This window comes from Grus americana, chromosome 6 (assembly GCF_028858705.1).
Source record: "Grus americana isolate bGruAme1 chromosome 6, bGruAme1.mat, whole genome shotgun sequence".
Classification (NCBI taxonomy): domain Eukaryota; kingdom Metazoa; phylum Chordata; class Aves; order Gruiformes; family Gruidae; genus Grus; species Grus americana.
Window position 1 is genome coordinate 2,806,223 of NC_072857.1, and position 13,066 is coordinate 2,819,288.

At 39.6% G+C, this 13,066-nt stretch overlaps 1 protein-coding gene across 8 annotated transcripts in view; it reads right to left on the reverse strand.

Annotated features, from left to right (window-relative positions):
* LYPD6B (LY6/PLAUR domain containing 6B) overlaps window positions 1-13,066 on the reverse strand; it is a 55,260-nt gene that overhangs the window by 4,992 nt on the left and 37,202 nt on the right. For 4 of the 8 annotated variants that reach the window (XM_054830707.1, XM_054830705.1, XM_054830703.1 and 1 more), the window contains 3 exons: window positions 3,187-3,340; window positions 1,943-2,041; window positions 897-1,027 (listed from right to left, as the gene is read on the reverse strand). In XM_054830707.1, the coding sequence (XP_054686682.1) occupies window positions 897-1,027; window positions 1,943-2,041; window positions 3,187-3,301 (345 nt within the window). In that variant the 5' untranslated portion in view covers window positions 3,302-3,340. Of the gene's footprint in view, window positions 1-896; window positions 1,028-1,942; window positions 2,042-3,186; window positions 3,341-4,610; window positions 4,683-13,066 lie in introns of those variants that run through there. The other 4 variants (XM_054830701.1, XM_054830706.1, XM_054830708.1 and 1 more) reach the window with 2 other exon arrangements.

Sequence of the window (13,066 nt, forward strand, 5' to 3'; positions counted from 1 at the left end):
TGAAGCTGCAGGAGGGGAGATGGAGATGAGATGTGAGGCAGAAATCCTTCCCTGTGAGGGTGCTGAGGCCCTGGCACAGGGTGCCCAGAGAAGCTGGGGCTGCCCCTGGCTCCCTGGCAGTGTTCAAGGCCAGGTTGGATGGGGCTTTGGGCAACCTGGGCTAATGGAGGGTGTCCCTGCCCATGGCAGGGGTGGCACTGGATGGGCTGTGAGGTCCCTTCCAAGCCAAACCATTCTAGGATGCTATATGATTCTATAACCTTGTGAACTATTAGGGCATTAGTGGATAATACTTTACTGCAGTGAATAATACTTTGGTGGGATATGTTTGATTATTAAGAGTAAAGTTTTACCTAGCATCCCAAGCATGAGAGAAGGCAGCAGTTCTATCTTTTTGTCACGGAACAAAATCTCAGTTGTATCACGCTCAAAGAGTGCGGCCTTTGTGGACAAACACAGCCTTGCTCTGTGTACTGCGCAGAGTTATCCAAGCTACGTTACGCAGAGACGTGACTGGAGTACCTAACTCCCAGACGGGCTTGCCCAAGGGCTGACAGTGACAAAGCTGCAGCACCGCAAGCATCGGTGCAGGTGGCATCGCCTACCCGGGCACCTCACTCAGAACTCAGAAGCCAAGGCCCACGAGCACACTAGCAATGCCTCAGAAAGTTGAGGTGTTTCTTTAGAAGTTGTTATTACACCCTGTCACGCAGCAGCCCAAACAGGAGAGAAGGAAGAAGGGGGTAGTCGTGCTTCTGTTGCAGAAGTTAGATTTCTATTGTTAAACACTGGAGAGTATATCTTGGCAAATCCTCTTCAGCTCAGCAGGAAAAACAAGTACTGAAATGGAAACCTCAAAACCAATGTGCTGCTGTTATACAAAGAGTAGTGCTTACTGTGTGGCCACTTTCTCTGTGATGGTGGCAGCCTACGAAATGGCATTCTTCTCCAGTAGCACATTTTTTGGTGACTGATGCACTCTTTCCATGGTCTGTGAAGAGATGAACTGTCAAACAGTACTGAGTACCTACAAAATAAAATTTAAAACGTTTATTTGCATAAAGTACGTGTTCTTTTACAGAGTTTAAAAACTTCACACAACTTAGCAAAATATTCCCATAAAAATGACTTATTTGGGCTGTATAAAGTCATTTTTCAACATGATCAAAATACCATTTAGCAAGAAATTAATTGGTGATGTAATCTTAAGCTTAACTGACCCTTCAAACCTCCAGAAAGGCTGCTATCACTTAAACTACTTATCAGCACTATAATCTACACATTTCTCTACTCTTTTTTTGCAGCACATTCTTGTTTTCTTTGTTTCAGACACATTTCCTCACTCCTCAAGTTCATTTCTTCCCCTTTCCCACTGTTACTGTGAACATCACTGCGAAGAAAAATGAGGAAACATATTTCTGTTCTTTTCTATGTATCTATCATTCTCTCATACAAGTATGAACCCTAGTCATTCAGGTCTTGCTGCTCACAAGAAGCCTAGAGAGACCATTATATCTTGGGATGCTATGGAAAAGGAAGGGGATAAGGCTACAAAGGCAATTCTTAAGGTTTTTTTTAAACAACATCTTTAAAATGAATTCCTAGGAAGCCCACAGATACATACACACACACATATATATATCATTGATATATTAATAACACATTATTTACTATATTAATCATGTATTGTTATATATTATATATAATGTTATATACACATATATATAGACATAAATATTTTTTCACTGTGCTTTGCACTGTGAAATGGTCAAAATATTCACCTCAGCAGAAATCGCATGACTCAGTATTACTAACAACATAACTGAGGGCACCACTGTGTTGGCATGTTAATCCTATTCAGTTAGACTTCTCTGAGATGGCTGAGCCAGGGAGAAACAAATTTAACTATCAGAAAGAATCTCCTTACTACAGACGCACTTACTTTCAGGACACCATCTATCTTCAGCCCATCTGTTACAGTTGTAATTGTCCACTGCGTTATCACAGGTAAAGCACTTAAAACTGTTTGGAAACGGAGTGGCTTTAAAAGTATTAAAATATAGTAAGTTTACAAGTATTAAGAAAAAAATTAAGTGTTCAAAATAATACTGTCAGTGCTTGTATACATACTTACAAAAACATATTACATACATTTACATTTTTTCAATGATAAATCACTGTTAGACAAATAAAACCTATAAAACAAGTTTTGTAGAAAGCGTTTACATTTTTAACTGGTTTTGCTATGCATGAACTTTAAAACATCTCCTGTTTTCATTCTCTCACAATTCAAAATACCATTTAAGTAGTGGTGGGAAAAAAATGAAAGAAAGAATTTCTTATATATATGCACATGATGATAGTTCATCCGTGTGTATGTTTGTACAGATATACAAACACAGTTAACATTCAAATGGCTTTTGATTCCTTTGATGAAAAAAAATACATCTTCAAAACAGCCTCAGATCTTGATCTCCAACCCTGAAGAAGGCTGAACCCTTTGCCAAAGGGATCAAGAACTATTTTTAAATCTTATTTACATTATATAAATATATACATGGTTTTAAGATGCACAGTTCCCTAGATGCACATATATACCTATTATATCTAGCTGTCTTGACTTTTTTAATGACAGATATCATGAACATCTCCCCTTAAATGAAGGGATAGAACACTTCTGATGCTAGATAAGAGGTAAAAAAATGATGCTATTAGTGACAACTGGCTTCACAGGTCTCACGAGGTTTTTAATTACCTTCAGTTTCACTTAATTGCATACAGCACACCTATTCTTTCCCTTACAAAAACCCCAATGAGATAAAAGACAAAAACATCGGTTCTGTATTATTTATGAGAAATCCACTGCATAATTTGCTCTGTAGGAAGACATTAGAGAGACAAAAAAATATAATAAAAAGCACTTAAAATGTGAAAACTATTGCCCTCATGCACTCTTCAATTTAGCAATGCATGCAAATTGTTTGTTTTCATTCAGTCAACTGATAAAATCTTAGAAATAAACTGAACTGCTGTGGGTTGAAAAGCAAAAGTTTTATTTTAATTTTTTTATCCTTCATCTTTGAAGGAGACAGACACCTAAAAACCAAAGGATTGAAAGAATACGGCAATTAACTGAAATGTTAAGCTACAATGGCATACACAAAAAAAGCATAACTGTCTACTTACGGTCTAGCGGAGGTCTCACATTGTAAAAGTTGATGTTCTCAGCTGAAACCCAGTTTCCTGAAAGGATGAGGAACGGAAGAAAGGCTCTGGCCAGCATATGACAGAATAACAACATGCTGAGTATCACTGTACATGAAAAGCAAAACTCTTAGGCCTAGGAAAGAAAGGGAACACATTATTTAGGGGGAATCATAAAGAACTGAGCATGTAGAACAATAAATCTCCTCTGAACTACTCCTGAAACCCGGAAAATTCAGTCCGTAGATCTATACTGTGAAGATGGCTCATGCAAGCAAGCATGCAATGAACAACGCAAAGCTGAGCAGTTACTGCCTTCTGCTGGCCAGGATCCTGTACAGAGTACTTAAATTTCCACAAACTTAAAAAAGTTAACATTATTTCTTTAATCTACTTGTCCTTCTGAGCAATGTTAATCTCACAGATTCCTTGTAAGCATTCCTCAAAATCAACATCACAACTCAGCTCCTTTATATTCTACTTGAAACAGACAGGATTACAATACCATTAAAAAAAGCAAAATGCAGACAAACGTCATTTTTAACACCAGGAGCCTGGAACCCAAGACCAATTCCCGATCTGCTGTAGATCAGTGGATGCCTATTGACCTCAGATAAGCTACATCATCTGAACTGTAAGCGCACTTATCAGTGGCACAGCATTAAAGACCATGAGTGTAAATTAGATTTATTTCTTTTTAAAGTGCATACCAGGGAAATGCTAAGGAAGACGCCTGGTGATGTTACACAAGTTTTGGAGAACTGTGAAGTAGAACATTCAGCGAGATGAGATGCACGTATTGGGTGTGCTTTGCACATTTATTTGGGGCCCCTAAGCATTTTGGTAAGGCTTTATAGAGAAGAACAACTAACCAATGAACATTTGGTCAGTTTGATATTTAGATGTACACACATACGTACACACAGAGGTATGTATGGCAAATTGCAGTGATACTGGAAACCTCGTTCAGATATTAAAAAGCAGAATCAGATTAAATGGCACTCTGCCCATGCAAATTCCCAGCAGGAGAAACAAGCTTGAGTGGAGGCTCCCGCCAAACCAGAGACGTTGCTCTGAGCTGCCAAGTGCATTCATTCAGAAATCTCTCCGCACGCCCCTGTGTACGTGCACACTACGCCTGCGCAGGGAGCTCTGAATGAATCCAAGCGCTGAACTGAAAATGCTACTCAAGGCCATGGCAGAGAAGTCAAAGGACTTCTCTTCCCTGTTGGTTTTCTCCCCGCAACTGACACAGGAATTATTTGAAAGATGGTTTTGCCAACAAACCAATCAACAGAAAGTTCGACTTTATGCATTGGGAGTTTAGCCATCCTACTTAAGATTTGCTTTTTAATTCATGGCTTTACAAATATATTTCAGTAGAGACTGAGGAAGCCGCAGCACACCTCTACTTGCAGTGCACCTCCAAGACTACTTCCTGTGGCTGGTCCAGATTTCTTCTGACTACAGCCCAGGATCTAAAGAAGGATTAAGAAAAATAATCTGTGGAAAACAAACAGCAACTGGTGATCATAATTCTGTCCTAAAGGAACTAATTAGCTTAAACACTATATGTCCTTACTTATATTGAAAATGAAGACAGAAACCTAGAAGTGTGGTGGTTTTTACAACAAAATATCCAAAGAAGCACCTGATTCCCTCATTCCTCTGATACCTCAATGTCATAAAAGAGAAATGAAAGACAAAAAGTAAAGCAATGAGACTACTCATTCCTTCCACGAGGCTGAGTTTGCTTCTCTTGCAAGGGAAAAAACATTATTGAGGCAATGACCTGTGTGGGACCAGACTATACCAGATGAATATGTATTTCACACTCTAGAGATATATCCAAACTTTCAAGACACGCTATGACTAAAATAGAAGCACTAACCAGCAGCAAGGTAACCTAAAAGAGCAAAGACAATCATCAGCCTCCAGATCAGAGGTTATTAGCAAACTATGAGGTAAACAGGTTTCCCACAGTTCATTTCTTACTGAAACAGAAACACAAAAATGTTGGTCAAATCCCTAACACCACTGCAAAATCCAAAATAAATCTAAAACATAGTATAGTTCTCTCCAATTAAGCACACGATATTTGCACAGTGATGTTCTGCAGCATTACCGGCGGACTGTTTATAACCCACTGGACTTGTCTCACTAACACACACTCGAGGTGCACATTTCACATATACACTTGGGTTTAGTGGGGGGGGGGGATAATTTCTTGAGAGGCAAACCTGTACATGATGATGGATGCTTTTCTGCTGACAAATCAACCCACATCATATTCTGTTACGGGGATGTTGCCTCCACAGTCTTTTTCATGACCCTTTAATATTTTGCAAGGCAGATCAGCAGAATGTGGCATTACCCAGGATAGCAGAAAGGGAAAAGAGGAGACAGTGCTGCTACTACAACTCATGAAGGATCCAACATACGATCCAACTTAATTTCTCCTTCCCCTAGCGTTCTTAGCTCTACCAGTTTATGTTGGGGACAACATCTCTCCCTCAAGTTCCTTTCATTTTACACAGTTCATTTTCAGTTAGTGCTTAGAAACTCCACCCTTTGCCATCTCTAGCTAAGATTCTTCAAATCAATTTTTGCTCACAAAATAACGCTTTATCCCAGTGTCAAAAGGTGGCAAAATTTTTATTCCAGCTGACAAATTTCTTCTTTTCTTCACAGAGCAGAATTCCCCCTATTATCCCATCCCACTCTCTGCTTTAAGGTATTTTGGATCAGGCTTCAATAACCTAACCAAGAGAAGGAAGCACCGTAGCGCACCAAACCCCTTCATTAATACCATAACCATTATTCTGGATAAGATGAAGAGTTAAAGTCAAGGTAATCACAAAATGTCATAGGTACTGGAAACGAAATACAGTAGCATAATTTCTGTAAAATTATACTTTCCAAGAAAACAGTCAATCTGAGAAAAAAATAACAGCTAAAATGCATAAAGGCTAACTTAAGACCTTAATTTCCCCACACAGAGGAGAATTCTTACACAGTGATTTAGAAACAAAAATATCCCAAAGCACAGAATATGAAACGCAATTATGCACAATTAAATTAGCCAGCTCTTCAGTAACGTCCCCTTTTTCCGATGCAGAAGACACATCCCTGCTGTCATTCTATTTACAGGTTGTCCTTTCCTATTCATTCCCACAGGTATCTCCTGTCATCCATTACTGGAGTCCAAACACAGAACGATGAGATGTTTGGTCTGACTCAGTACAGCCCCTCGTTCCTACACTCCTCCCATTGATCCCACCACTCTGCACAGAGAGAGTTAAGCTACTTTTAACAGCAAGGTGGAATGTTAATGCACTGAGCCACGTTTCCCTACCTCCTCCTGCTCAACCTTTCCACTCAGAGGAACAGAGGCAAGGGGACAGCACAGCCAGTAGTGCTGCACTGTAACAACATGCGCTTCCAGCCCAGAAAGCCAACCGTGTCCTGGGCTGCATCCCCAGCAGCGTGACCAGCAGGTCGAGGGAGGGGATTCTGCCCTTCTGCTCTGCTGAGACCCCCCTGCAGTGCTGCGTCCAGCTCGGGGGTCCCCAGGACAAGAAGGACATGGAGCTGCTGGAGTGAGGCCAGAGGAGGCCATGGAGATGCTCAGAGGGCTGGAGCACCTCTGCTATGGAGACAGGCTGAGAGAGTTGGGCTTGTTCAGCTGGGAGAAGAGAAGGCTCCGGGGAGACCTTAGAGCCCCTTCCAGTCCCTAAAGGGGCTCCAGGAAAGCTGGAGAGGGGCTGGTGCCAAGGGCAGGGAGTGACAGGCCAAGGGGAATGGCCTGAAGCTGCAGGAGGGGAGATGGAGATGGGATGTGAGGCAGAAATCCTTCCCTGTGAGGGTGCTGAGGCCCTGGCACAGGGTGCCCAGAGAAGCTGTGGCTGCCCCTGGCTCCCTGGCAGTGTTCAAGGCCAGGTTGGATGGGGCTTTGGGCAACCTGGGCTGGTGGAGGGTGTCCCTGCCCGTGGCAGGGGTGGCACTGGATGGGCTGTGAGGTCCCTTCCAACCCAAACCAGGCTGGGACTCTGTGATAACAAGCCTGTTCGGAAGCTACTGTTGCCTGTGCCGGGATACGCTGGTCCCCCAGACGTGGGAGGGAGTGACACTGGAATCTCTTGGTACCACCTCAATCTCTGTACCCTTTGCTAGGGCACCATAAAGTGTCTGTACATGCAGAATATGTACTAGCTCAAAATCAGAACTGCTACATATTTAATTTTATTAAAACAAAAAAGTACAGAAACTGTGTGGAATTAAAAATACAGTAACTCCAGCACAAGGAGGTACCGATTTTCAGAGCCACAGGTTCCTGATGCTAATTACCTTGCTCTGGTGTCCCTGGACCATCAGGAATCCAGTTTTCACTGACTCTGACAGGGCAGCATCAGGCCCTTAATGCACACAGGCTGCTCGAGCGTCCTTAGTAAGACTATGAGAAGAATCTTTTTTTGTGCCTCTAATGCTAACATCCTTCTTCACAGTCCTGTTGCAAAACAGCTCTGTTTACACCCTTTGAATACCACAAGGAAGTTACTTGGTAAGCCAGGTTTAAGCAAGTAGCAAATATCAGTCTATTTTGGGCAGCTGCGTAGCGTTTCATTCTTTCAATTTTACTCTGCAGGAAGACAGGGTATTGAATCATTTCAATAACAGCTGCAAAATTTATCTCCTTAACATCTGTTTTCTGCAGTTTCAACTAGGTTGAAGAAAGTTTGCCTTTATGGGGAGACTGGTCTGTAACTTGATCTGATGCACCTGGATAGGAAATAAAAGGCACAATTACACTTGTGCCAGCTTTCTACAAATTCAAGCTCTCTTCTGCTCCCCTCCCCCAAGTTCCTATTGCTTTCCCCAGAGAAGCTCATGCCAAACGGAAAATTTTAGAGAATATAAATACAAAAAAGCTAGTCTTCAGTTGGTGTAAAGCACAGTAAATTGACCTCACAATTTGCTGTAGTCAAAGGTGTCCTTGTTTGCTAACCGGGCCAATAAATAATGGATGTCGTTTGACATAGCCTTAGTTACACAGCTGCACCAGAAGTCATTCTCAAATAAAATGGGAAAATATTGGCAAAAAAATGGCTTTCATATCTTATCCAAAATCTTTAAAATGCTTATTTTCTTCATAGTCTCTTATCTCTGTTGTACTTTCATATAATATTATCTTGTAGCATGAGTAAACATTTCATTATACCCAATTAGGAACTCTCATTAATGAAGGAAAAAAAACTGTCACACTACAGAAGATTAACTTATATAAACAAGAGCAAACATGGAGACTCAGCTTTCCTGGGGTGAGGGAAGGGCTGTTATGTACCTTCTGTAAAGAACTTGTAACTAAAGAACTTACTAAGAACTTGTAAGCACATTTCATGAAAACAAGGAGGAATACAATGGCTGAAATAATGAATATATTCCAGAAGGTTTTAAGGTTTATCTTGCAGTGTGTAACAGAAGAGTAGGAAGCAGTGTGCTTGATTTCTGATTTTAATAAAATTCAAGTCTGTCTACATTGTTTTTCCTGGCTGACTGTGGAGAATTAGCAGATTTAACATCAGATATAGAATGCAAATGAAACTTCCTCCTGTCATTTAGTAAGCAATTTTCAGGTGCTATTAGATAATTGCAAATGCTTATGTTAAGCTTGTTAAACACCACTTCAGGACATAAGAGTTAGAAATACATAGGCGGAAAGGTATGTATGTTAAGGGCTGAAAAAGTTAAAACCAACACCTGACACCATCAGGTGTTCCCTACAACAACTCAAAAAGGCCAGAACTGACACTTCAATTTGTCTAAAAGGAGAGAAATAGCTCCTTGGCTTCCCCAGTTCTTAGATAACTACTGCCATTCTCATCTCTTCCTCTGGAGACCATTTCATTTGATCTGTAAGCCACCATTTACCCTACTTCAAAACTCAGGGAGGGAATAAGTGGATGGAATGAATAAGAGAAAACCTTCATTTTCTTTGGGAAATAGGTGGAGCACATTTACAATAAAAAAGGGGGAAAAAAGAAATATTTTGAAGGATTGAAAAACCCCAAAATACTATTACAGCTCTGCAAGTTAAAACTATTTGTTATACAAGTTCTACCTTTTCTTAACTCCTGAGTTGAAGTCTCTATTTTCTGATTTCTTTTCCTTACAGCATGTTATCATTAATAAAGAATAGCACAGGGAAATGGAATTTTACAATATGCTGACAGATATCTCCAACTAGGAACACTGACAGAATAAAATTCAAGTTATCAACATCATTTTTTACACACAACACATTTTTTTATCTTCACCCACAGCACACTTAACCATGCCTGGAATTAAACTTGGTCTTAATTACAAGAAATTATAGAGTTCTTTATCTAAGATCTTATAAAAGTAAACCACATACAGATCTGGTAATGACAACATCATTTAGCTTGGGGTATAATGCTGGTATGGGAAGTGATGCAAACTGATTGCGAGACATGGAGGTGTCTAACTGCACAATACACACAACTGCAATGATTTTGAAAAAAAAAAAAAAGTATGATTAATGTGATAAATCCCAGCAGTACCATTGAAGTGAAGTATTTGCAAGGATAAAACGTGTATTTGTTTTTAAGCTCATACAAAAGAGAAGATCCATGGAATGAAAATTGCGTTACATCTCATTCCTTTTATGGCCAAAACTGCTCAGCAAAACCTAGTCTTGAGCACTGACATTTATTTTGTAATTCGGAATCCCTAATCATCTTTGGAAAGTAATTTATTCTGTCTGAAAATCCATTGATGAGAGAGAAATTTCTTATTCCCTTCTGCAAGTATATAATTTCCTCAGAGAACTGCACTTTGTCAAAGCTATGGATGGCCATAAGTTTTACACTTCAGCTTGTAACAGCTTCTATATATCACATATGCAGCTGCTTTAAATCTCTCTCCCACCTGTGCAACACTGGAAATGGGAACTTAATATTACTCTAGAACAAAGAGATTATAGGAATAAGCAGCATTTTTTCTTTCCTTGAGCTCATCACAGCACTTCTGTCAAAATCAGTTTAACGATATTAATATTTAAAAGACTTCTTTATTCCTGTCACTTTAAAGTTACTCATCTTTAGCAAGACTACAAGGTAATACTACTTACTGCACGGGGCACAAGAATGAAGTTCTTTAAGACCTGTTTTAGAACATGAGAAAGGTGTGACAACAGCATTGCTCCAGTGAAATCAAGAGATAGCTGTATATTTCTATATACCATCCACTAATTGTTATTGAAAGAAAAATGCAGGTCTTCAGCCATTTAAATTCAGCCTCAGAATTATGCCTTGGCTTTAACGCCTGTTTTTCCCAGTGAAATCCTATTTCTAACACAAACTATGCCCAATATACACAGTTACACATGCCATAAATTTACATATACCATTCTAGACAATAAAACATAAGAGATTCTAGACAACAGAAATGAGAACCTACATGATTTCCACTTGTGAAATAAATCTTACATTCCCTTTTAAACTGCAATGTCAAATCAAGATTTGGACAGAAAAGATTTGCTAGGAGAAAAGTGTTTGCATGCAGTCCTACTTCAAATCTTAAATTCACCAAAATCTGTTTGAACCTGTGGGATCAGACAAATTAGAAGGTATGACAGTTTCTGCATCACAAAGAACATTTTTCACAAGTTTCACATTCAGCTGTATCTTAAAACTAAGATTTAAGCTAGGCACCAGCTGAGTTCATAAACCTGAAAAGCGTGCTCTTTTACCCAACGCTGATGTCTGGAGTGAATTCATTGACATCAGCCTTTGCTTCTTCACTCCTGGTCATTATCCCAGTTCCTTGGATGGTTTAGGTTTGTTTTGTTTTTTCCCCAGCTGCTTGGAAAGAATAAAGAATGCAAAAAATCGGTCCCCCTGCCCTGTCCTCCAATCTTAGTTGCAACCTTTTCCCAAATCACAAAGGGTTCAAGTATTGCATATGTGCCAGTACAAACTCAAATTTTGATCCACAAGAATATGAAGAAAAGGTAAAGTAACTTTGCCTGCTTTTACTGTTCCAAGTGTCAGGGTCCAAGCTCTCATGGCAAAACGTCCTTGCTTCACTGAAACCACAGATACCAAGTTTTCTGCAATAACATAACACTAGAAGGACTATTTTGTCTTCCTTTTCCCAGTAATAAGAAAATGGTCAGCAATGCCCTTCCACCACCAGCTGATATCGGTTTAAGACAGTAGCACACACCAATCTGCACCACAATTGTAAAAAAAACACACACAGAGTCAACCACTGGTTTATATTGGCAGGACTTAATGTGGGAAATTTATAGCGCTGGTATTTGTCTGATACTATCTTTGCCTCACGTTTATATCGGTCTTTTGTTACTACACAATCCTTGAAATCATAAACAATATAATCTCCTTGAATGCACCAGGAACGACTGCAAATGTGTCTGGATCGATACCAGTAGTTCCCAGTTCTGCTATACCATGTCCAGGGAACTGCAACAACAAACTCCTGCTATTGAATGCATTAAGTTTAAAAAACAGTTGTGAAGAACAAACAGGCTGTCTTCATATTGAATTCATTGAGAAGAAGCTTTTGTTTAGAAGCACCTGAACTCATTTCAAGATCTAGGAAGTCCCATTTCTAAGAAATACACATATCTGAATTAAACTCCTTATTGAAAATGTAACTTCAAAAGCAGAATTCTTTTGCAGGTTATATTTTCATGGCCTGTGTGATGTTTTTGTTTATTAAAAGGACTTATTTGCATTGCAAATGTGCTGGAGGCAGGGAAAGACTGAAATTCTGATTACTGTCAAGTCAATACAGAATCTGCTACAGGAGTAACTATCCAATTGAGATAAAAAGTACCTTCTTTGGAATCACATTGCCTACAGAGCTGCACTGCAGCTTGGTGCCATACATCACATATAGCATTACTGGCAGTGTAACATAACTAGTTCTGAGCAGAAAAGTAATCATACTGTCACTGATTACACTTCTGAAAAATGTTTTGTACACAAAATTCCCCCTCTTCCATATTACTCTTCCACATTTCTACAGCACATACCTTCAGTCACTGAAAACTGGTCAAGTATGTGAGTAATTCCCATTACTCCGCCTTGCCCTGCACAAGCTGACAGAACATCTCAAGCAAATGGTCTTGCAGATGTCGTTCTCAGTAGATGAGCCCAAATTGTGCATTTCCCCCCAGTTTTCTCTTTGAAATCTCAGAGTACTCCCCTTTGAAGCAATGGATACTTCAAATACATCTTCCTAAATTACAGCTAAAGATTTTTCTATTTGAGGTACGATCACTAATGGAGAGATGATGAAAATCCCATTTCCAAGCCAAGGTTCTCTGTTTGCAGTACTCCAGTTTCTACAACCCCTTCTAGCTGAACTTTTCACTCCTATTATTTGCCACCAAAGGGTGAGCTGAGGAGCTACCACCGGTGGCAGTGCTTCTGATGATGTCTTTTAGGAAAATCTAATATACAGGACAGGATATATAAATATATATATCTACATGCATATTTTACAGCATTGTCTCCTGAAGTAGACATTTACTTGGAAGATATGCCCAGAAGTACACAGATTCTGCAAGAGCAAGAGATGAAAAGGGGGTAAGGAGAAAAAGGCTTTATTTTTCTAGGAGTACCAACAAAGTCTGTTTCAATTCCTTACACAGTTACAAACGCAAAAAGGCTTAAGAGTCATTTGTTTGTTCTGAAATGCTTTAAATGAACTAGGCTTAATAGATTGCTGACCCATCCAATCTGACCTAGTGTAAAATGGCATTTTCTTCCAATCAACACTCTAATCTAGACAGTTGAAAACAGCAAAAAGCAAATCT